Here is a 27536-nt window from a genome sequence, read left to right as displayed (position 1 = left end):
ATTATTTATATAATGTCCGAAAATATTATATGATAAAAAAAGTATGCATTTAAAATAATTTTTTAGCCTTTTTAAAAGAAACCAAAATAAATGAGTTTCAATATGTTATGAAGAATTAAAATTAAAAAATTTGAAAATATATGTATTATAATTATTTGCATCAAAAATTATTTTTTACAGATATAAATGTTCAAAAAATATTATGTTAAGAGAGGATATTTTGATCAAAATAAAACTTTAAAATTCAATCTTAATGGTCAACTATTAGTTGGATAGATAGAAATAAAATCTCAAATATATAAAGACAGTTTGTGTGACATACGTTTTAATCGTTCTTAAAATAAAGGAGATATTTCTATAATTTGGGTAAAACAACCGAATATTAAACCAGTTGAGGTAGTTCAAGGATTAGTTGGTCAAACTGAGCGCAACTCGGGATCTAACTGGTCATATTAAAATAATATAATTGAATTAAAAATAACAAAATATAACAACATTAATAATCACTAATAACAAAATATATCGAAATATAACAATAGTTTGATTATAATAATAATAAAGTATAACAACAACTAAGAATTTTGATTTTTATGGTTATCATTAATTAAAATTAATAATCATTGATAACAAAATCATCATTAAAATTCATTTAAATCTAGGAAAAATTACACACAAGTCCCACAGAAGATATTAATTCAGAAAAAGTCCCTCAAAATTTCCAAATGTTTCCTAAGTCCCCAGGGATCTGTGTGTAATAAATTGTAATTGTGATATTACCTACTTACCCCCATTAATTGAGCCCACGCAATTCATTTACAATCTCAACGGTGGCTGTTGACAAACAGAAAAAAAGCGGTTAACAACCTCGGCAGTGCTCCTAACAACCTTGTGGTTGAATTGTCAAGGGCACTGCCGAGGTTGTTAACCGCTTCTCCTCGGGTTGTCGACAGCTACTGTTGAGGTGGTAAATTAATGGGGGTAAGTAGGTAATATCACAACTACAATTTATTACACGCAGGTCTTTGGGGACTTGGAAAATATTTGGAGATTTTGAGGAACTTTTTCTGAATTAATTGTCTTTTGTGAGACTTGTGTGTAATTTTTTGTTAAATCTATAGGGGTGAGATATTAGAAGCTGAATGAGAAAAAATAAGACCAATAATAACATAATCATCCAAACCAGTTTCATTATCGGTTCACTCTGGTTTGACCGGTTTGCTACCGGTTCAACTCTCCACAGGTTTAACATCCAAATTACTGAATCGATTGAACCGGCCGGTTCGGTCTAGTTTTTTGTTCTCTGAGTACAAGTGAAGTAATGAAGACTTTAGTGTTGACTTGGACGGTTGAGAATGATCATTTCATCCCAATAAGACGGCCAGTTAAGCTTTTGTCCATATAAAGACTCTGTGGCTGCATTCATTTTCTATGATAATCACTTTATGCAAACAAAATAATGAAAGATGGGTGTAATGATATGGGTACTTCTATTATGCTTTGATACAGCTTTCTCCCAACAGATTAATATGATAGAAGAGGAGAAATTTGCTCTGCTTTACACCAAATGGTGGAATTTTAGTGATAGTCCCACAACTTCTCAGACTGTTGTTACTAGGAAGAGATATATTGCAATGATTTTAGAAGCGTTGCTATGATGAATCAACCACGGATCACTCCACAGCACTCTCAGCTAGAAGATCTCAACCTCACTGCATTTCCCAACCTACAATATTTGATACTCAAAGGAGGGGGTTTGATAGGTGCCATTCCACCTCAGATAAGATCTCTTCGTAAATTCATCTACTTGGACTCATCTTATAACAATCTTGCTAGTGAGTTAGTTATATACCTTCTACTTTCACTCTTACCTTGCAAAATTCACTCAATTTCAAAATGTTATATCTACCTCCACAAATCTAATACATCGATTTACAACTACCATTCCAACATAGATGGGAGTTCTCCTAAATCTAATTATTGTTTATTTATTTCATAAAAATCTTGCTAGTATAAATTAATTAACATTTACTCTTAATTACCAAAACTCACTCATATACTGGCAAGTTACTATTTATTCTAGCTTTTGTCGGTGACCTTTTATGCATCAATTGGATTATGAGAACTGTCTATGAACGGTTATCCAGGTTTTAAAATATTGATGATCTATCATTCCCTTTTTCTGAAATTTCAGAAAAATACAAAATAGGAGGAGGCAAAATTAACAAGAGAGACTGAAAACCAAGCTAATTTTTTGTAGCTGGATATCCCAAATGTTTGCTCACAATTTTTTTCAGGACACTTGTAATAGGAACCAGTTTAAAGTGCTTATTGCAGGAATGATCACCATTATACTCATCATTGCAATGACATTATATATGTATAATTGTAGTTTCAACAATTTAGATTTATAATTTTTTAACCAATGATTTTTAAGCAAGTAAAAAATCATTTTCTTGAAAATGTGAATAATTAAGATGTTATTTGTATTTTAAATTTTTTCACAGATAAAAATATAAAATTATTTAAAACATAAAAATAAAATTATGTTAAATCTACATCATTCAATTTTATTTTGAATGATTCAGATTCCCAAACTAAATCTCCTGTATAAGGGGTGAGCTCTATCTACCCATTAATTCTCTAATATGTATTCCTTCATTTGATTCTTTTTATAAGGCTTTATTAACAACTTTGTATAAATCTAAAGATTAGTTAAAATTAATTAAAGTTGTTAACATTTCAAAATTACCAAAAATCGTTGTGTCAAATATACACACACATATATCAATGAAGTCAACTCTTCCCATCACACCGTCTTGATCATGTCCATTTATCGTGAGGGATACTCCAACTTTGACGTTGACGATGGCTTGCAAACAAGGTGTTTAGAAATTAGGACGTAGAAAAAGAAGTTGTAAAGTTGTGTAAGTTTTGTGATATCAAATTAAAAGCACCAACCAAATATATAATACTCCCTCTGATTAACTGGTGGAATAGCTACAACTCTTCAGCCGACCATTGTGATGAATGGGATGCCATATATATTGCAATGATAATGGAAGTAATATTTAATTTATTACATGTTATAACTAAAGTATATAGCATGTGGTTTTAAAGTAAAAGCAAATGTCAAAATTACCCACTCCTTACACTCTTATAATAAAGAGTACCTTCAATTTATGTTAAAACTGAACTTGAATTGCCTCTTATCTAATACTCTACCCTTCCACTTGGAAACATTTCCTAAATAATCATTAAGCTTAGAAAATTGATTTATCTTTCTAGAAAACAAGTTTTATAATGAAGATTACTCAAATGTATCTTATAGTGCTGTTATAGAAATAGTTTCAAAAAGTAGCGAAAATTTTCTAGGCGCCCAATTCACTAGGTTCCTTTTTTAGGCGTTGTCACCATTTCTAATAGAAATATCTGAAGTGGAGGATTTAACATCAAAGCGCCAAATAACAAGAGAAAGAATCAAGAGGTTACAAGATGCATTACCTAAGACTTGTATGCAGATCAAGGAAGCAAATGAAGCCTTATTAGAAGGCAATGATTAGAGCTTTTTATCTAAAAATTAATAAATATTGCCCAAAAAAAAAAATAGTGGTATATTGGGCTTACGTTTGGAACTTCATTTTTTAAAACTCGCTCACACCTATCAGTTTTTTAAATAGGTGGCTATATATTGCAGAGATAAAGAGACAGATACATAGATCATTTACTAGTGTGTGAAAATAATTTAGAATTTTTTAAAAAAAATAACAAAATATAAGGGAAGCTGGTAGGCTTGGCGGGCGCAGCTACTTTCAACCTACACCACAGCAGGCTGGTCCGTATTAGCATCGCTAGCCTCTTCACAGCTCTAGATCAAATAGGCTACCTTTGTATTCAATTGTGCCCATTCCACACGTTATATTTTGGGAAAATTATGGTGCAGTCCCACGTAAATAATTTAATTATTAAAAGGTTTCTTGATTAGTTAATATGTCATGATTTTTTTTATACGTCCAAGTTCATCATTATTACATACTGATTCATCTCGGCAGTTTTCTCATTGATGTCTGTTGATTCGTTTTTGTCATTATTTTTGTGAGAATTTGTTAGAGAGAATTATGACAAGGTCCGAAGAAAAAAGAAGATAATTATCAGTTAGTCCCTATAACAAATGAGTAGTTGTCATTTATTACTCTGAAAGCTATTACTGCATGCTGTACTAGTAATTATATTTTTCACTTGGAACTTCATAGCGATTCTCTCAATTTATTATCACTTATCCAATTGAGGCTATAATAATTGAAGTTATCTCTTCCAATCCCTCCTAACATTTACTGTAGTTTAGATTACTTTCTTCATATAGCTAGATTTTATTTCCTTTTAACCTTTGTTTTAGGTTGCTTCTTATGCAAATTAAGAGAATGTGTTAATGCTTAACTAGGTTGTTAGTATTATTTAATATTTTTTTTGTAAAAAAATGTTCCACCTATCACTTTATTACTTTACAATGACGAATTATGGAATAAAAACTGAATAATAATTATATATAGTTTCACATAATTAAGTTAAAAAACTGTCATACTCGTAAAATCTACTCATAAAAAAACGCGTTTGGAATAGTCTTGAAGACCAGACCCTAATAATAGTAGTTGTAGACTTTTGAATCTTTTGCAGTTTTGCATGAATTCTAAGAGACAAGCAACATCATGCAATAAATTATTGGTCACAAAATTTGTGACCGTGATTTACAAAGAAATTACTACCCTCCTGTTTTCCATATATGTGCCTACTTAAGAAGAAATTGATGGTCCTTTGTCCTTATTTATTTGTTCTTATATGAGAAAAAGAACACACAAATTAATCTTTTAATAATTAGGTTCCAAAAATTCTCTGTAACTCATCTTTTAGTAATTTTTTTTAGATATGAAAAGTTGATGTTTTCAGGCATGAGTTTCCCTTCTGCATTTTTATGATATTTTTATATTCTTTTAGTTATATAGTACATTCATCATCTTTTTTTTTCTTTTCTGGTTGGGGACACTTGAGCACTGCACACAGAACCCACAACAGGACATCAAAATCCCTAATCTCTAACTACTAATACAAATTTAAGCATTACTATAAACAAAAAATCAGGAGTTAGCATAATTTTAGTTTGCATCTTTAAACTTTCAACCCATAACCTTTCATAAAAAAATATTTAAAGATGTTCAAACTTGTTTTTTTTCCAATGAAAAGGGCAGCTGAGTAGGTACTAAAGGCCTAGGATTATATTACAGGGGATATCAAACCTGTGACCTTCCTTTTAGAAAAGAGTTTTCATATGCCACTAGACCACAATGCTATTATTTTAAAAATGTTCAAACTTTGTGTTTGATTAACCTGAAGCTACGGATACCATTTAGGCCACTAGAGATAGACATTATGTTAAGGCTAAGCTTGACCCATTTGGTGGAAGTTCATGGAGGGTGGTAGTTTTTTCCAAAACAATTAATTAGAAAAAATTTAGGCATTTCTAATTACTACCTCCGGTCCTAATTATAAGAGCCAGTTGACTAATTTGAGAAAATTAAGGAAAGAAGTTAAGTTAGTTATTTGTAATAAATAGGTGTTGTCTTTCTTAAAATATCCTTACTAATCAAGTATGTTAGCTAAAATTATAATTATTAGAAGGACTAGAAAAAAAATTGAGTAAATATGAGAGACAAAATGGATTGGGGTCTTATATTTAGGACCAATATAAAAGTCAAACGGAATTTTATATTAAAGACTGAAAGTAGTAATTGTCATACACTTCATGTGAATCTATTTAGCATATTCGAGAGTTTATTGTATTCCAATTCCAATTATGTGGGACCCAATAGACTAGTTTTGTATTTTATTATGCCCTTCTCACACGTTATGTTTATGTCCATTGCCTTAATTTGGATGTTCTCCAAAGACTTTTGACTCTAATTTGTGCCCATCTTACACGTCTTTAATAATGAGTTTGTTTTTTTGGGATTTTCGTAGGACCTTTATGTGCGTTGTGAGGTTCATCTTACGTTTAGCAATCTCTTGTCCATTTTACCGTATAAGAATTAATATTGACGAAGACCATTGACAATGATATTATTTTTTTATTCTTCTTTGATTTTTCAAAAAAGAAGGGGGAAAAACTCTACTATCTATTACAATTATTACCGTCATTTATCCTCACATATTATATACGCATGAAGTTTTAAAAAAAAACAGTTTGTTAAATAGATTAAATCTATGTGAAGAGAAAAACTGGTTTCCATGGTGTCTATATTTTTTAGGGTTAAAAGTCAAAAATATATATGAAAATATACTAAAACTTCACCCAACATCATGAATTTTTTTTGGGTTCAAATTGATTGATTCAAATTGAAAAAGAGCTCAATGGTGCCAATGCTATCAAAATTAACAAATGTCCCTTTTTTAGCAATGGGACCCGTGATTTTTTTTTTAGTGAAAGTATCAAAATACCCCTAATTAAAACAAAAAAGTGTTAAGAGTCAAAAATACCCATGAACTTCATCGAACACCATATGATTTTTAATAAAAGTACTAAAATACCATCAAATTTTGTAAGGCTATTACATTAGAGTGTGTTAGATATTATTAAGTATAATAAATTTTTATATCATCAATCTTTATAATTAAAAAAGATTATTAATCTTTTTCAATACATTTTTTATTAGCCAATTTTTTCGCTTGTTGTAAAAACTAGCCTATTGTTATAGTTATTCTATTCATTAATGGCTGAAAATATTTTAATAGCATAAATATTATACATAATAATTAAATATTTTTGTAACTACTAAAAATAGCCTTAAATTTTCTCAAAGAATTTAAACATAAACATAAAAGAAATGTCAAGTTGACTATTAAATTTGATAACATAGACTAGAGGATAAACACACAGCTCCATGTATCATGGATATAAGCAATTTATTTTCAAAAGATATCCATAATGACTACTCAAAAAAAAAAGATTTGGGGTATAAATAACTTAACATTGAAGAGCAATCCAATTCAAGCTTAAACTTTTTTATATTAGTTATTTTAATTATAAAATTTTTATTATAATTAATAATCTCTAACGCACTCTAATACAATAGACTCTTGAGATTGGGTGTATTTTGATACTTTTATATATATTATATGGTGTTTGGTCAACTTTAAATATAAGTTCATGTGACTCTTAATTCTCTTCCGTTTTAATTGAGGGTATTTTGGTATTTTTATTAAAAAAACTATGGGTCCCACAACCCAAAAAAACGGATGTTTGTTAATTTTAACAGCGTTGACATTATTAATCTCTTTTTTAAACTTGGATTGGTAAATTTGATTGCAAAAAAAGTTCATGGTGTTAAGTAAAGTTTTGGTATATTTTCATAAGTGTTTTTAACCTTTAACCTTATTTTTATGATAAAAAAATGTACATATTTTGAATAAAACAAAAGTGTCATAAATAATATCTAAAAGTCATTTTACAATTTATGATGTGAATAATTTAAATATAATGATCATAATACTAATAAATGCCCTATCAGTTAATAACTAGAGTGAATAATGAAGTGCTCATAACTTTCATTGCAAAAGAGAAATAGGGATCGCATAACAATACAAAAGAGAAATAAGCCTTTGCCCTTAGTCATTTCAATATTTTTCTATGTAAAGACGCTGAGATTGCACTCATTTTGTGATCATCACTTTGTGGAAAGAAATTAAATAAAAGATGGGTGTCATAGTGGTATTTTTATTAAGCTTTTCCGTAACAAAATTAAAATTTGTTCTTAAAGCAAAAAAAAATCAAAACATTTTTTTTTTTATTTTTCTGCCTTTTCTTTTACAAAATTAGGGAAGAGACGCATAATATTATATTTTTGTTAATTATGTCAGGTTAATAAAGCAAACTAGTTTTAACCCTTCACTTCACCATTTTATGTATGGTTTTTGAAATAATGATTCTAACATTTTTTTTTTTTTTACTTTTGGTATTCAAAACTTATTCTAAAAAGTAGTTGTAAAAACATAAAAGTTGAGCATAAAATCAAACAAGCTTTTATTTCATTTACTTTCTGTTTTTTTATTTTTAATAGTCAAAGTTAGTTAACACGTTTCTTTATATGTCACTTAAAAGTTATAATTTTGTGTTCAAGAAAAATAAATTTATGCTTCTGTAAAGACTCAACCTCTACACTCATTTGGTGATCACGTTGCATGAATCAGTGGCATTCTCCAAAATTATGTTGACGACTCCAACAATAAGCACTGTGACAGTTTTAGAGCAACTAGTGGTAAGAAAAATCAGTGGCATTCTTCAATAATATTGCCAATTCCATGATAGCAGAGGAGAAACATGCTCTGTTTTAGAGCAACTAGTGGTAAGAAAAAGTATATTTCCATAATTTGATTTGTCTTTCAAAATATAATCCTAAAAGTTAAAAATAATGGGTTCTTTAATTCAGAGTTCCATCAGACCACTATGCTGTGATGTTCATCATCTCATGTTTGGCAATTTCATGCCCACTTTCACTATAATAAATCCAAAGACTAAAGACTTTAATATTGACTAAGACTATTAATTAACAACTGAGGCAATCTTACACGATATGATTAGTCCATTTGCCATTGGACCTACACACTCCAACGACTTTGACGCGTAGAAGGGAGATTCAATAATATTGCTCTATATATAAAGACTTTGTGGATGCACTCATTTTATGATCACCTTGTGTAGACAAAGGAACTAAAGATGGGTGTGACGAGAGCGGTATTTTTATTATGGTTTTTTGTAATAACTTGCTTCCACATTAATGGTGTAGCATCAGTTGCTATGATAAAAGAGGAAAAACGTGCTCTGCTTCAGACCAAATGGTGGGATTTCATCAACAGTGCCCATAATATGTCAGACCCTTGTCACTGGGAAGGCATATCTTGCAATGATTTTGGAAGCCTTGTTGAGATGAATTATCAACAGATGACTATACAATGCTACCGTCTAGCAGATTTCAATTTCACTGCATTTCCCAATCTAGAACGTCTCACACTTTTTGAAATGGCTTTGATAGATACCATTCCAAGCCAGATAGGATCTCTTCGTAAACTTATCCTTCTAAACTTATCTTTGAACACTCTTACTGGTGAGTTGTATATCTTCTACTTCTACTCTTACCATCCAAATTCACTTAATTCAAAAACATTGTATTTACCACTACACAACCTAATATTTCTATTAACAGGGATCATTCCATCACAAATAGGGGCTATTCAAAATCTTACTCATTTAGACTTGTCTTCTAACAGTCTTACTGGTGAGTTATATATCTTCTATTTCCACTCTTGCAAATTCACTTAATTTTGAAATTTTATATTTATCTCCACACAATCTAACACTTTTATTGACAGGGATCATTCCATTACAGATAGGATCTCTTCATAATTTGATTCATCTATACTTACCTTCTAACAATCTTACTTATGAGTTATATATCTTTCGTTTCTACTCTTATCTTATAAATTCACTCAATTTGGAAATATTATATTTATCTCCACACAACCTAATACTTTTATCGACATGGATCATTCCATCACAGATAGGATCTCTTCATAATCTGATTCATCTATACTTATCTTCTAACAATCTTACTTATGAGTTATATATCTTTCATTTCTACTCTTACCTTGTACATTTACTCAGTTTGAAAATATTATATTTACCCCTACACAACCTAATACCTCTATTGACAGGGATTATTCCATCCCAAATAGGAGCTCTTAAAAATCTCATATATCTGGACTTATCTTCGAACAGTCTTACTGGTGAGTTATATATCTTCCATTTCTACTCTTACCTTGCAAATTCACTAAATTTTGGAATATTGTAGTTATCTCCCTATAACCTAATACCTCTATTGACAGGGATTATTCCATCCCAGATAGGAGATTATCAAAATCTCACTTATCTGGACTTGTCTTCTAACAGCCTTACTGGTGAGTTATATATCTTCCATTGCTACTCTTACCTTGCAAATTAAGTAAATTTTGAAATATTATATTTATCTCCCCACAACCTAATACCTCTATTGACATGGATCATTCCACCACAGATAGGATCTCTTCATAATCTGATTCATCTATACTTATCTTCTAACAATCTTACTTATGAGTTATATATTTTTCATTTCTACTCTTACCTTGTAAATTCACTTAATTTGGAAATATTATATTTACCCCCACATAACCTGATACCTCTATTGACAGGGATTATTCCATCCCAAATAGGAGCTCTTCAAAATCTCGCTTATCTGGACTTGTCTTCTAACAGTCTTACTGGTGAGTTATATATCTTTCATTTCTACTCTTATCTTACAAATTAAGTAATTTTTGGAGTATTGTATTTATCTCCCCACAACCTAATACCTCTATTGATAGGGATCATTCCACCACATATAGGATCTCTTCATAATCTGATTCATCTATACTTATCTTCTGGCAATCTTGCTTCTGAGTTATATATCTTTCATTTCTACTCTTACTTTGTAAATTCACTCAATTTGAAAATATTATATTTACCCCTATACAACCCAATACCTCTATTGACAAGGATCATTCCATCACAGATAGGATCTCTTCATAATCTGATTGAACTAGACTTGTCTTATAACTGTCTTACTGATAAGTTATATATCTTGCATTTCTACTATTACCTTGCTAATTCACTAAATTTTGAAATATTGTATTTATCTCCACACAACCTAATACCTCTATTGACAGGGATTATTCCATCCCAAATAGGAGCTCTTCAAAATCTCACTTGTCTGGACTTGTCTTGTAATAATCTTACTGGTGAGTTATGTATCTTCTATTTCTACTCTTACCTTGCAAATTCACTCAATTTGAAAATATTGTATTTGAAAAGACCTCTTCTTAATACATAATTATAAAACCATTTTTTTATGATAATCATGACAGAAAAAGAATTGAGTTAGAGTATTAAAATATTACTATAGTTATGAAGAGTTTGTCTTATTCCAAAAACATCCTTAAAGGCTCAATATACATAAAACGCTCATGAGTTTAACAGCAAGTATAACAAGGACTCAAGGCACAGTAACTGCCTACAAGATCAACACAAAAATTCACCCCAGCAAGGCTTAGGGCACAAGAAACACAGGATGCCCAGCCCAATCCACAAGTCGTAAACATAAGTGTAACACATGCGGTAGAGCTTTATGGCCTCCAACCATTCTAACAACTCTCTATCACATATAGTCATCCAACAACCAAACCAAAGAAAGTGTATATCAACAAAATCATGGGCCCAAAGATGGCAATATACATAACATTACATACCCAAATCAAAAAAGGACTACTAGGCTATGCTCCCCGATGCCTCTAGTTACTTCTCTTCACACTGAGTCAAACTAGACTGCTCTCCTAAAAAGCGTTGATGTCTAACGGGATGAGACATAAAGTCTCAGTAACAAAGTATTAATATGGCACATATACAAGTAGGATAGCAAGTTGATGAAATAGTGCTTAAATATAATTTAAGTAATAAATGATGCTTTAATAAATACAACCACATGAAAGGAGTATATCTCACCATTCACAACAAAATTCATGCAAAAGTACACATATGCAACAATAAAATAAAATATGCCCTCCCATCACCATACTCTTCCTTATGACTCCTTGACAAGGTTCTGGGCTTTAAGTGCTAAGTAACCCAGCCAAAGATCACCCTACTCACATCAAGCAACGGTCCCCTCTTGCACCTACACAACCCAAGAATGGACCATGATGCAAGAGGTATCTACCTAAGAGCTCTTTCTCAACTTCGGGCCAAGAAAAAGGAAGAACTATAGGGGTCTGACAAAAAGACCAAACACTATGATTAGTAGTATAGGTATACCACGCGGCCTTCAAGAACAATTATCTTTCACATAACAAAATCCTAACATCCACATATGAACCCCATGCATAGTCACAATATAAATTAAAAATTTCATAGTTCATCAAAGTAAGATGATACAGTTTCAAACAAAGTACAACATATTTTCATTTTATTTAATGATATAATATTAGTATATCAAATTTAGCACCACAAAAAAATATAATTCCTAATAAAATACAATTCAAGCATAATTAAATTGACATACTTCCCAATTTATCAAAATTTGTCATATAAAAAATACATACTTTATTCATTGACATACTTTTACAAATTTATTTGAGAAAATAAAAACATAGTAAACACCTTACAATTCAAAGCATGTATTTAAAACAAATTAACCCTGGTTACCTCTACTCCAAGCTTAACTCACAGCTTGAGAAAGAAAAACACAAATTACAGACCCCAAAATACAATATAAACTACAAATAATGTAGATATAATTTAATATACATACAAATAAATAACTTAAATTACATAAGATTTATTATTATTAATATATATACGTATATTTACCACCCAAAAATTCTTACTTCAAATAACAATTTTTCTCTACCCAAATAAGTCATTTAAATTATAAATAAATATTGAATTTTCATAGAATGGTGACAGGTATCATTTCAACTCATATAGGAGGTCTTCAAAATTTCAATTATTTGGACTTGTCTTGCAACAACCTTACAAGTGTCATACCTTCCACCTTTCCCAACTCATATAATATAAAAAATATTACATTTGAATTTTCATGGAATGGTAACAGATGTCATTCCAACTCATATAGGAGGCCTTCAAAATCTCAATCATTTGGACTTGTCTTGCAACAACCTTTCAGATATTCTACCTTCCACCCTTCCCAACTTTATTTCAAATCACTAGATTTGAGTAGAAACAAAAAAATAGTTGGAATCATTCTTTAAACTTCAGGATTTATGACAAATCCCCACAGCTTATATTTACACTCCAATTTATTCACTACAGGTGGTATCCCTTCGATTTTCCATTTGAGAGATTTACAACATTTTGATGTTTCTCAAAATCAATTAAGTGGTGGCATTCAAGAACAATTAGGAACTTTAAATGATCGCTTTCATGTAGATGTCTCCCGAAATAATTTGAGTGGAAATGTACCGGACATTTGGAACAATTACTTACTTGTTGATGGTAACTTTAGTCACAACAAATTTAATAGAACATTACCATCTAGTATATGCAGTGACCTACCATCATGTAGCATTGATTTGAGCTATAATAGTATCTCTGGTAGCATACCTAGAGAATTTGGTAGGCTACAATACATCAACTTGTCATACAATCTTCTTAGCAGCTATGTTCCAAGTGAAGTTTATAGCTCTTTTCCTCATGACATTTTAAATGGTAATAGAGAATTACTTGGGCCAGAGAAGATACATAAAGGCTCAAAGAAGATACAAAAAGGCTCAAAGTCTTTGCTGAAAATCATTATTCCTTTGACAATTTTTCTTGTCATCATATTTGTTGTGGGTTTCGTCTTATTTGAATCATTCAAAAAGCACAAGAAATCCATAAGTAAGGCAAGAAAAGCAAAAAATGGGGATTTGTTTTCCATATGGAATTATGATGGAAAAATGGCATATGAAGACATCATTGAAGCAACAGAGGACTTTGACATCAAATATTGTATCGGAACCGGTGCTTATGGAAGTGTTTATAGGGCACAACTTCCAAGTGGCAAAATTGTAGCATTGAAAAAACTCCATAGAAGAGAATATGGAAACACAGTTTTGGCCAAGAGTTTTCACAATGAAGTGAAGATGTTGAGTGAAATTCGACATCGTAATATTGTAAAGCTTCATGGTTTTTGTTTGCATAATCAATGTATGTTTCTCATCTATGAATACATGGAAAAAGGAAGCCTTTTTTATGTGTTGAATTATGATGATGAAGCTAAAGAGTTGAATTGGAGTAAGAGAGTGAATGCCATTAAAGGAATAACAAATGCTTTGTTGTATATGCATCATCACTGTGCTCCTCCAATTATCCACCGAGACATAACAAGCAATAATATATTGTTGAACTCAAAGATGGAAGCTTTTTTATCAGACTTTGGCACAGCTAGGATCATTGATCCAGATACCTCTAATCAGACTATATTAGTTGGTACTTATGGTTATGTTGCTCCAGGTGAGCTTTTCTAATTCTCTATTATTATTCTTTCTATGTTGTATTTTATTTCTATAGTATATTACTTGTCTTAGGATAAATACATAATTATTTAATTTTTGGCCCATTGCAGAGCTTGCATACACCTTAGTTGTTACTGAAAAATGTGATGTTTATAGTTTCGGGGTGGTGACATTAGAAACAATTATGGGAAGACATCCTGGAGATTTGATATTATCTTTGTCAAGGACCTGTACAGAGAGCATTTTGCTAAAGGATATTTTAGACTCACGTCTCCCTTTACCATCACAGAAAGATGCAGGAGATATAACTCTTTTGGTCACAATAGCATTAGCATGCTTGAACCCATCTCCCAAATCTCGACCATCAATGCAACAGGTGTCTCAAGGGCTTTTATCTTCCAACCTTCCATTAGCAATTCCTTTCAATAATATCTCAATCCAACATTTAGCAAATGAAGATATGCCAATGATACAGTAAAAAGCTTGGAGATTTGGCTCAGTGTTTGCTTTGTATCTCAGATGAAACTTTTAAAGACTTGCTTCAAAGTCTAGATTTGAAATCTGCCATATGTTTAATTTGTTACAGTTGATATTTGTCTTATTCTGTTTAAATAATAAGGTATCAAAATTGAATTATAAGAAATGTATACATAGAAGCAACCTCACCAAACCCAGGTCTACCCAGAACGTTTTTGTTACTAGACTTATCTTTTGCAACTTAAAACTTTGCAAGTTGACCAAAGTGAGTTTCAAGGTCCTCCTCAGATCAACTGCCAATAAAAAGGCAAAATATTAGTAAACCAATTATGGCTATCACATAAATCATCAATAATTATATATAGCATCTTTTTCATTATTCAACTTATTACCAAGAACATCAAAGAAATAATCTTTTTATCTCCTGTTCTATTAATAAACATTTAGAGCAATAATAGCTCCAGCAGCACTATTGCCTAAAACTGTTAAGTGGAATAGAGTGATCAGTAGAATTTTGATATGCTCCCGCTCATTAATGACTATGAGCTTACACTTCATCATTATATATATACACATACATGTATATAACTTAATTTCTACATGTGCATAAAATCATTGAAGTTTAGCTGAAACACTCACAGGACTTGTGGTGAATTAGAAGTAGTCAAGGTCATGGGAATGACTCCTATCAAGGTGTTGTTTGGAGAGCCAATTTTAGAGAGCATGAGGGATTAGTTTGCGAATAATGGCATGCTAAGGTAGAGAGATATGAAAGCAATAGGCAAACATTTTATCATTTAATAAAGTTTAGAACGTGTTACTCTAGTTCTGGTGATGTATGACTTGTTCCTAGAAAGTAAATTTACTAAAGCAAGAAAATCCACAACTTGGGATGGTGCTTATTGAAAACAAAAAGGTAAAAGGTAAAAGAAAAATAGACTTTAAAAAAAAAAAAAGATAATTCGAGAGCCAAGTTATTGGCCTTTTGATGACTCAAATACCCGCCCACAACTTTTATCAAAATGGCTTGTACTAGGAACCAATTTTATGACCAATATTATGATAATCTTTGCAGGTCTACATTTAAAATTGTTAATGGATGGTTTTTAAGTAAGAAAATAATTCTTAAAATCTGACAGCTAAGAGATAATTTTTGTTTTAGACTTTACATATATTAAAATATTAAATTATCAAAAAAAATTTGATTAAATATGAACTATTTAATTTTTGATTTGATCAGTTCTAATCTTGAAACTGAACCCTCATAACATGGGATTATTTGCAGTTATCTAATACTCACTGGCTTCTATTTATAAGTTTCAAATTTATAAAGAAGTGTGATCTATTTTATAAGCTTCAATTTAGGGTTTGTCTTAACATTTGATATTTTTTTTAATGTTATCCTTAATTATTTTTCTATTTCATATTTCCCCACATATTCTCTTTCATCTTTTTTCTTATTTATTATAAGAGCATATTTAAGAATAAAATATATTTTTAATTTATTTATTATTTTAAAATAATTTTAACTAATTATTTATTATCTTTCAATTGGTTATTTAAAACTCATAATAAGGAGCAGAGTGAGTAATTCTCTGGTATGTATTTTGGTTTTGCCATTGATTCTCTAACATATAATCCTCTAACTCTATTTATAAGGTTGAGAGAGAAGGGTTTTTTACTCATGTTTATAAGTCACTTTATTGAATTTTCAATATAAATGTACTATTTTGTTATTTTTTAGTGTAGATATTTATTTTTTTCCCCTTAAAAGATGGTTGACTAACAAGTTAATTGATATGGGCCGCATTTTTGTTATAAAAAGTCCAAGCCTAAAATCAAAATTCTTCACTAAATTGTGGGCTTGGGGCTCGAAAACTAGGCCCAGTGCAACTAGATTAAGTATGGATTATTTATTTGTTCCTATGATCGATTTAAATTTCTTTATGTGGAAGAAACCGTGATTATAATAATTTATGATTGAAAAATCATATATATATTTATTTTAAGAAAATTAATATTAATATTAATAAATTCTCAAACCTAGCTATCCCTAAGTTGATTATTTGAAAATCTATCATGTTATAATTTTTTTTTTTCCAAAAATGTTCTTAGGACTGAGGTTATATCTAAAATTGAAAAGTTGGTTGCTAAAATATTTTATACAATTATTTCCTTAAATTTTAGTTAAATTTGGTTGTTAAAATATTGTATACATTTATTTAATTGAAATTTTGTCCAAGGGTTAATCTAAAACTTAAGATGGAAATAAACGTAAACAAAAAATGAATGATATAATATCTTCATAATATTTAATCATTTTATGAGGTTTATTATTAAGAATGATCAAATTAGGAGCAGAGTGAATAATTCTCTAGTATGTATTTTGGTTTTGCCATTGATTCTCTAACATATAATCCTCTAACTCTATTTATAAGGTTGAGAGAGAAAGTCTTTTTAGTCATATTTATAAGTCACTTCATTAAATTTTCAATATAAATGTACTATTTTATCTTTTTTTTTAATTATAGTATAGATATTTATTTTTTTCCTAAAAGGTGGTTGACTAACAAGTTAATTGATATGGGCTGCATTTTTGTTATAAAAAATCCAAGCCCAAAATCAAAATTCTTCACTAAATTCTAGGCTCAAGACTCGAAAACTAGGCCCAATCAAACTAGATTAAGTCTAGATTATTTATTTGTTCCTATGATCAATTTAAATTTTTTTTATGTGGAAGAAACTGTGATTATAATAATTTATGATTGACAAATCATATATATATTTATTTTAAAAAATTAATATTAATATTAATAAATTCTCAAACCTAGCTATTCCTAAGTTGACTATTTGAAAATCTATCATGTTATAATTATTATTTTTTTCCCAAAAATGTTCTTAGGACTGAGGTTGTATTTAAAATTGAAAAGTTGGTTCCTAAAATATTTTATACAATTATTTCCTTAAATTTTAGTTAAATTTGGTTGTTAAAATATTGTATACATTTATTTAATTGAAATTTTGTCAAAGAGTTAATCTAAAACTTAAGATGGAAATAAACGTAAACAAAAAATGAATGATATAATATCTTCATAATATTTAATCATTTTATGAGGTTTATTATTAAGAATGATCAAATTACATTGTTAATACATTACAAAGAGTATAGCTTATTAGAAATTTAATTAATATATATAGAGGTGGACTTAAATGAAAATGAATTTTGCTCCAAAGTCCAAACAGAGGACTCTTAATTTATTCACAAAAGGTCTCTTATTTTAGGGTCGGCCATGTGAATGCCACACCTAAAGATGTCAATTTCCGCAAGCAAGTGAAAAATTAAATTATAGGTCAACTTATAATAAAAAAATATCAAAATAAATAAAGATCTCATGCCAAGGAACTGAAATCAAATCCAAGCAAATCAAGAGCTTGTTATGATGCTTACGACCATTTCATTGTTTTACTTTTGTCAAGTTAATGAAAATTTCAAACACAACTCAGCAATTAATATCTAAATATATATATTTATATGTCATCACCCCACCCCACATCATTAGAAAAATTGAAGGGTAAAATAGCATCATAATACTTTCTTTATACTTAATATAAGATTCAATTAACTAATTTGAAAAGATTAAAGAAAATAAAAAATTATTTTATAGTATTTTACTTTTTTACTTATAAATTTATATATAATATAATGATACATGTAAGTAGTTCATGTAATATATATTCTAATTAATTTATTTATTTAGCATTCTTAATATTTTTAAATTATTTAACTAAGTCTTATATTAAAAAACAGATGTAATATTATTTATGATGCAATTTTACTCATACTTAGTTGTGCCCAAATGTCTGTTAAAAAATCATGACAGATGCGCAATCTTTTTAAAACACTTCCACAAAGGCAAATGACATGGTAGACTGATTTGACTTTTTCTATTAAAAAAAATTGTTAACCCGACAGAACGTGGATTATAAGATTTAAAATTAAAAAGATTTCTAAGTACTTAAAAAATAAATACAAATGGCTAGAGGTTGGGCGGCGGGTGAGAAAACCGATGGAGAACGCAAGTGGGAGCAACTTTGCCTTAGGTGTGGATCTAGATGGAGAGGGTGTGTTTGGATGAAACCAAACCGTGGTTTGGAAAAGTGATTTTGGAGAATAGATTCTGGGGAAAATAGATTCTGTGAAGAATAGATTTTGTAAAAAAGTGATTCTGAGAAGTGAGAGTGTTTGGATAGTTGTTATCAGAAGCACTTTTTATATATACAAATTACTAAAAAAAAGACATAAGTTAATATGATAATTACAGAAAAAATAGATTTTATGATATATTTTAATTTGAAGGAATAAAATTGTTAATAATATGTTTTTTACCAACATAATTAATAATACATAAGATAATATAATTAATAAATAATTAATGTGTATATATATTTATAAAATATAAGATTAAATATATTTATAAAAAAATATGTTTATAAAAAAAATAACAAGATATATATCATATAGGTCCTCACACTCTCCCTTCTTTCTCCAAAAGCAAAAAAATTTTGTTTTTTTCCAAAACCATGGTTTTGACCCAAAACCATGGTTTTGGTTTTAAGAGGGGGTGTTTGGGTAGATTATTCCCCAAACCATGGTTTGGGGTGCTACCCAAACAGACCCGAATTCTATACCTAATGTGAAATCCCACTGAAGCTTGGTTAGCAAATACTCGTCTGATGTTATTTATAAATTATTTTTAATATGTTTCACATAAATTAAATAAATTTAAATTTTATTAATTTTTATTTAAAATTTATTAACTTTTTAACTTTATTCCTATTAAATATACATTATATCTTATGTAAACAAAATTAACACAATAATAAATAAAAGATAAAATTGTACCTCTATATGAAAAATTTCTCTCAGTATTCTATATATAAGAGTAAAAAAATATTTTCTCTTTGCTTTATAAATAAAATCAGAAGAGTAGGATTTACGAACAAAATTTATATTAATTAGAATTAAATGCTAGGACATGCCAATCTTAAAGATGATATATGAATAGAGCCGGGAATCAGGGCCGGCCCGGCTCTCCAGGGCCGGCCCTTCAGGGCTAGCGGGCTTAAAAGGGCCGGCCCTCCAGGGCTGGAATTTTAAAAATACTCCAATTTGTTAGGCCCGGCCCTTAAGCTACAGGGCCAGGGCCAGCCCGCGGGCTTTTGGCCCGTTTAAGAAAAAATACTATTTTTTATATTTATCATATTTTTTATAAAAATAAATCAATGAAATTATTAATAAAAGACATAAATATGAATAAAATTAAGTCACATATAAAATATCATCATATATAAATATTCATCAACATCTAAGAACATCTAAAACATTCATTAACAAGATAACAACATTTAAAAGTTTTATCTATAATGCAATTGTGCAATAAATAAACACTATTATTAATCTTTTGAAACTTCATCATCACTATAATTAATTACTTTTCTTCATAAGTATACTTTTCTTTCGTAACAAAAATATCAAGTTTTTCTTCTTTATAAGAATTTTATTTTTAAATTTTGCAATCTAACTATTTTTTTACTTTAATGTGAGAAACATTGCTGTTAAAACTCATGAATTTCTAATTCAAATTATAGAATCACAAGTTATATAAATATAAAAATATTCTATTATCAAATATATATATAGTTTAAAAATATCAACGCATATAATATAAATCAAATCATTATTAAAGTCCAAATTAACCTATTTTTTAAAAATTTAATTGGATAAATTATTATCTAAAACTAAATTTACTTTTAAAATGATAATAATAACTAAATATTTGAAATATTATTAACAATGTAAAAAATTAATAACATTAATATTATATAAAAAAATTTTAAAAATAAAAAAAAATATAAAAGGGCTTAAAAGGGCCGGCCCGTGGCCCTCCAGGGCCGGCCCTTTTAAGCCCTCGGCCCTCCAGGGCCAGCCCTCCAGGGCTTATGTTTCATTTTAAGAGAAAAATATCAAGCCGGGCCCTCATAATTTCAGGACCTAAAAGGACCGGCCCGACGGGCTCGGCCCGTTTTCCCGGCTCTATATATGAATTGGGATGAAGACAACGCAGCATTTGAGGCGTCAATGGAGATGACGAGGGGCTCCCTTTGTCAGTTGATGAAGATGATGTTGAGATGGGGACGAAGATTTTCTTTCTGTACACATTATTCTCACTTTTTTTTTTCTTTTTTCTCTTTTTAATGAGAATTAAATGAAGACAAAATTAGAAAATAATTAGCATTAATTAAATTATATATTTTATAAATGAATTATATTTAGGATAAAAACTTTTTTTCCTAACAGTGACTTAGAATAAAAAAAGGGAGTGTTACCCTACAGCATGCTAAAATAAAACAAATTCGAAGGTTTTTTTCCCCCTTCAATGAATCATTTTATTTCGCAATGATTATTTTTCTTTTACCAACCAATGATAATTGTTCCCCCTTTTTTCCACGAGCCTAATTATAAGAGCTAGTTAACTAATTTGAGAAGATTAAAAAATAACTTAAATTAGTTATTTGTAATAAATAAGTGTTATCTTTTCTAAAATATCCTTGCTAATCAAGTGTATTAGCTAAAAATACAATTATTAGAAAAATTACCTTAAAAAAATACATAAATATAAGAGATAAAGTGGATTGAGGTATTATATTTATGATCAAAATAAAAATTAAATGAGATCTTTTATTAAAGATCAGATATAGTATTAATTAAGAAATATCCATCTCAACAAGTAATAAATAATATAATTGTTTTTCATAGATCGAAGCGTGCCAAGTGCCTACCGATCATCTCAACTTCACCGACACAGGCATGCTGGAAATTTGATGCTAATTAATGGAGTTTTTTTTTTTGGATATTTTGCCTGACTATATATATAAATATATGAACAGTTACTATTTGATATTTTAAGAGGGTGGACACATTAAAAGACTGTTGTATTTGTTTTTTTTTTTTTGGAACTCCTATCTTTTTAGTTTTTTCCCAAATATTTTCAATTTTAAAGCAGTCGATTTTTTCATTTACTTGTCTAGTCTTTGCATATTAATCGTAATATTTATCATTTATTAAAATGTAAAAATGCTTTCTTCTTTTTTTGGTTTTTTTACCTTTGAAAATGCTCCTCTTTTTTTTTGAGTGTTCCCAAACTTGCCAATGTAATGTCATAGCATCTTTATGTGCATGGTAACTGCCGATTGACAAAAGCCTTCTTACTATATGTAATTAAGGGATATTTCGGGAGATAAATTATTAATTTGAAAGATGAAACAGATAAAGATTTTATATTTGGAATTAAAGTAAACTTATTGTCTAGTTTTTTTTATTTAGAACCGAAAATAGTATTATATTATAGGATCTCTTAGTTTTTTTTCTAGTGGTCAATTGGAATCACAAAAACATGTGTTGACTTATGTTATAACTGCTTTAGGCTTCATCTTTAGGATTTGTTTAATTATTTTATTCACGTACATTACATATTTATATTAGCATCAAGGAAGGCCTCATTATTAAATGATGAGAAATTTCGTTTTCACAATAAGATGTGGACTTTATGAATTATTTGATTTTCATTTTATATTTCTACGATCTTATGGTAGACTACTTATGCGTATATAGGCTTTGACACGTTATATATAATCATTGAATTGATTAGAGATTATCATCTGATAATTAGCAATTTAAGTAAAATAAGTAACTTTGGGTGGATTTGAATTGAGTTAATTTGTATTGTATATTTTTAGCCAAAGAAACGATAAAAAGAAAATTTTATATTATTTATAGAAAATAATTTTTTATTATGATTTACGTTAAGAAGTTTTTATTATATGATTTATATACGCCGGCGTTAGACAAACTTCCCCCTTATCATAAATTTTATTTTGTATAAAAGTTTGTACTCTTAATCTTGAACATGGAAATTTATGTCCTTAATTTGAAGAATCATTCTCAAACGCGAAATCTCGTGTTTGAGTGATCTTAAGTTTACATTGAATGATCCTCTTGTGCTCATCTACCGTTTAAAATTTATTCAAATGGTTCAAATTTTTTTTTTAATTTGTAATTTTTAAATAATAAATGTACTATCTCCGGTCCTTAAGAACATAATAATCCTCTAGTAAAAATAAAATAACATGACAATTATATAATTAAAACAAAATTCAGAAATATTCATAAATGGTGCTCTAGCACTATGACTTATTATTAGCTTTATACAAATATGATTTCTATGAATTCTACCGTGAATATTTACTCCAAACAGAGGCTGCAAAATTAAAGAATCTTATCTCTAGTAGTAAATATAACTAGGTTTTTTTATTTATACAATTTAAACAGGTACGTTTACAAATATCTGAACACTAAGCTTAAATTTGAAACCTCATCTTAGTGTGACCATGATGCTGTTATTGGGGCAGCTCAGTAATTAATTAGTTAATGGAAGAAATCTGAATGAGTCAATATTGAAATAATAAAATATTAAAATCATGCATAAAATCAAATCTTATTATACATATTTAATTTACATTTATAGAGACTTGATTAGTATGAAAGGCGCTCAAAGTGATCAGCCCTTCCATTTAACTATTAGTGAAATGATCAATTTCAAACATAAATAAAATCTATGTAATTGTCAAAATGTGCGATGCCAGCGAGGTTCTTATTATATTAAAATAACATGATAATTCTACGACAAAAATAATATAATAATTATATAATTCAGAGAAAATTCAGAAAAATTTATGTAGCATATCCTAGTAATCGATATTTATACCATAAAATACGCAAAATATGGAAACTTGCATTATTCACAAACCGTGCTCTATGTCTTATTATAACTTTTATGCATACATATATATGAACTTATAAATTCTAATGTGTAATATAGCTACTCTAAACACAGTCTGCATACAAATATATATGTATATATAATTAAACATGAATCTTATCTCTATTAGTAATTAATTAGTTAATTGAAGAAATCTGAGCGAATCAATATTAAATACGGACATAATTTAAGACTTAATTTATCTCTTAATAAAATAAATTAGATGCATGTTGCTGGAAATTATGGGGAAATTAAATCAAATTTTTTAAATTGCAGAGTTGAAGACTTTTAAAGATTGATCAGGTGATGTGAAACTTCCACAACATTTCAATACTCAAAACAATATATATTTATTGAGTGATACCAAATGAAGATTTTAAATCAAATGCTTACTGTATATAAAAAAATTTTTAATAGAGAGTTACTGTATTCTAAGGTTTTTGTTTATCTGTGTAAAATATGTATTATTGAGATTTTAATGCCAATAATTATTTTATAGTTATACCATCTTAAGTTTATACATTCAGTTTAGTTTTTTCCCCCTCAAATCATCTTCTTCATGCTTGTTATGCCAATGAATTTTTGAAAGCTACATCAAGTAGTCTAAAATAAAGTCAGGTCAGGCTGCATTTAATATAAAACTCTCCTCCTGAAACTTGTTTGTGAGATTTAAACTTGAAATTTTATTCAAGGTTAAATTTTGTTATGAAAATTTTTGTTCGCTTACTTCTTTTTGAATTCAATATCGCCTTATAAATTTTCAAATTATAGTAATGTTACCTTATTGTTGAAAAGTGTGGAGTTTGACCATTTGTTTAAGGGTTAACAAGGATCTTATTTTTAAAGTGTAATTTTGTCTCTGATCTTTTAGTGGTATAACTTTGCTCATAATTTTATTTTTCAAGTGTAGTTTTGTCTTTCATCTTTTCTTTTTAGGGTGCAATTTTGCCCCTAAAAAATGTTCAGATTTAAAATTATACCACTAAACAAATGATGGGCAAAAGTACACTTGAAAAATAAGACTAGGATCAAAATTATACATGAACTCTTTATTTAAATAGAATTCCCACATCTAACTCTTACATAGTGCTCAATAATTTAACTCCTTGCAGATTCTGCATCTTTAATTCCTTTCATGTTATCGTGTCATCGTCACGATTAGAAAATTTTTAGGTAACATTAAACTTACAAAAAAATCTCTGAGACTTATAGTCACTTAGCAAAAACTCTTGCGACAAAATTAGATCTAACATAGATTTCACAGGGAAAAATATATGTTTAAAATTTACTACTTTTATTTTTACTTGTCAAAAAAATATACTTTAGTATCCAATGTTATTCACGGAGAATTTAATTTCTTTTGTATCCAACAGAAATCAACATACTAAATCAATTATCCCATGGAAAAATATTAATATGTTCACTCCTATAATTTCATTTGATTTTTAATTAAACAATTATAAGTTTTATTAGGTTGCTGTATTTATTTTTCATTAAATTTCATATTACATTAATTTGCTGTATTTATAATTTATAAGTACTAAAGGACAACGGTTAAAATTAAGACTTATACTCCTCCTGTTTTAAATGTAAAACTTATTTTACAGTATGATTTTGACTACATTAGGACTGGAGGATAATTATATTTAGAATGAAAGCAAGTATTTTCATATATTTAAAAGTTTTAGGATGTTTCATATCAAATATCAAAGGCTATCTTATGGTTATGTTTAAGTTTGAAAAAAAAATTGTGCAATTTGGCCTTGATTTTTATTTGTGTGTGTCGGTCAAAGTGCAATATATCTTTTATAAGCTTAAAATTAGTTAGATTATTTAATACTCCTATGATAATAAATCTTTAAAAAAATTTATGTGCAAGGACCCCGTTGCTCCTTGCGAGTCAAGGTCTTCGAAAATCCCAGGATGAGGGGGACATTAGGTTGTCCAAATTTAAGAGATTTATAATAAAATTTTAAATAAAAAAATTGTCTACCCATGATTTATAAAGGATTTTGCACATTATGTTTATTATCTTATGAGATTTTATTTATCACGTGCCCATAACAAATAAATTAAGTACAAAATAGAGTTAGGTATAATTTACTCAAGTTATCAGATCCAATCATCCAACCAAGATTTTTATTATCAGTAATACTTAACAAAATTTTAACCATGTAAGTTTTTATTATTAGAAAAATTCTTGTGCTAAAATTTTATGGGATAATTATGTCTCATAAATATAAAAATGAACCTACGTTTTGTCCATAAATTAGGTCTTGTTTGATTTTATTTTCTATTTTTATGTTTTTAGAAAAATTTTCTGTAGTAATTTCTGAGAACAAGTTTTAAAAATAAAAAGAATTTGTTTGGATTACTATGCCTCTGAGAAACTAAAATCTATGATCTAAAACTAAAAAGATTAAAATCAAAATAAGAGCAAATTTTAAAGAATAAATATTGTATTAACCTATAATATCTTGCACTGTAAGGTAATTTCATTTTGGATTGCTTAACTATCTGTTAAGAGGGGCTTTATTAACATCATTATTTTCATTCATTTTTTTGGACATTTTTTTCATCCATAAAACATAGACTTGAGACTTTTATTAATAACTAACTTAACTTGAAAATTAATTATTTAACTGTTATATTTAAAACCAGAAAAAAATATTGTTTTTAAATGCCAAACTAAAGGCAGAAAAGATATCAAAAAGCAGGATTATTTCAACATCAATTTGACAAGTAATGTTTCTGAAAGGAGTCCCAACTGGGTCAACACGTGAACAATTATTTTTTTTTTTTTTGGATTTCTCCTCCGGTATCCCAGGAAAATAGGCGTCTTTCAGCCGTGACAACGTCCCCAGACTAATCCGAATCGAAGGCTTGCAAGGAACCTTTCGGTCAGCGCCCTCTGGCCCCTCAGGGTGCTGCATTCCCACAGCTCGAACTCGAGACCTGTGGTTAAGCTAGGACAGCCCCAGCCAGCTGACCTAACCCCTCGGGGTTACACGTGAACAATTATTGAATGGACTAAAGCTTCAGCCTCATAAAAAGGATGGGATTCTTTTCCATTAAGCAATCTCTTTTATGGATTTATTTACTAATTCCTCTTTTTTTAAAAAAGAAACTTCTTTTGTCCAAATAATTTGATGATTATTAATGATCGAAAGAAAGATATCTAAAAATGATTATCACAAACCAGAGTGAACAACAGAATAAAGAGAAATTTGCTTCTTTTCTAAATTTTAGTTTAAGTGTAAGTTTAAATTTTGAGAAAGATATTTATTGAAAGAGTTTTAATCTTAACACTCTCGACTCGATAAAGATTAGATTAAGTCTAAAGTGATTTGAAAATACTTTGAACTATACCAAAAAAGAGAAATTAGCTTCTTTCCTAAAATTTTGGATTAAATCCAAACCAAAGAAATAAAGAAACCATCAAGGAATGAGTTTTAATTTTTTTGGTGAAAATTAGAAGTCTAAATAGCACGAAGGTTTTTGGAGTATTTGGGTAGAAACTAAACTATAATTCTAAAAGTGTTTTTACAGTATATGAAGTAAATATGTAGATGATTTTGTCTCGTTTTGTAGAGAAATACTACTGAAAACCACTTTTAGGTGCTTCCAAACACTCCAGATTAATTCTAGTCAGTGTTGATGTACGGTAAAGATTGGTGTATGATAAAGATATTTCTTTAATAATTATTTCAGCATCAAATGCAACGTCCTATTTCATTTTTAAATATTACTAACCCTTAAAAAGGGCATCTCTTTGTATGGTTGTTTTTTCATTTATAATTAAACTATTGACAAGTCCTAAATAAGGGATTTAATGATCTAGTTAATATAATTTTTAATCCCTTAAATTTGTTCTTATTTTAGTTTGGGTTTTTAAGTTTCAAATAATAGGTTTTGATTACTCAAGTTTTTTCTCATTTAAAATATTGGTTTTTGTAATTTAATAAAAACTAGGACCACTTTACAAGAACTAAAATCTATTATTTAAATTTAAAAAATTAAAACTAAAATGAGAATAAATTTAAAATAAACTTTATA

The 27536-nt window shown here is 28.8% G+C and overlaps 2 protein-coding genes across 2 annotated transcripts; both read left to right on the top strand.

Moving 5' to 3' along the window:
• Positions 1–8842: 8842 nt before the first annotated feature.
• On the top strand, positions 8843–12838 carry LOC114756198 (probable leucine-rich repeat receptor-like protein kinase At1g35710). The gene is made up of 7 exons (XM_028945116.1): positions 8843–9149; positions 9249–9320; positions 9757–9828; positions 9928–9999; positions 10270–10341; positions 10783–10854; positions 12723–12838. Exons 1-7 carry the CDS (start codon positions 8843–8845, stop codon positions 12836–12838), a joined length of 783 nt encoding a protein of 260 aa, XP_028800949.1.
• On the top strand, positions 12825–14693 carry LOC114756206 (MDIS1-interacting receptor like kinase 2-like). The gene is made up of 2 exons (XM_028945138.1): positions 12825–14122; positions 14235–14693. Exons 1-2 carry the CDS (start codon positions 12892–12894, stop codon positions 14600–14602), a joined length of 1599 nt encoding a protein of 532 aa, XP_028800971.1. The 5' UTR covers positions 12825–12891; the 3' UTR covers positions 14603–14693.
• Positions 14694–27536: the final 12843 nt, after the last annotated feature.

The sequence above is a fragment of the Neltuma alba genome, unplaced genomic scaffold (genome assembly GCF_004799145.2).
Source record: "Neltuma alba isolate B1F8T4 unplaced genomic scaffold, ASM479914v2 tig00010376_pilon, whole genome shotgun sequence".
NCBI classification, from domain to species: domain Eukaryota; kingdom Viridiplantae; phylum Streptophyta; class Magnoliopsida; order Fabales; family Fabaceae; genus Neltuma; species Neltuma alba.
This window is presented reverse-complemented; position numbering and strand designations above follow the sequence as displayed.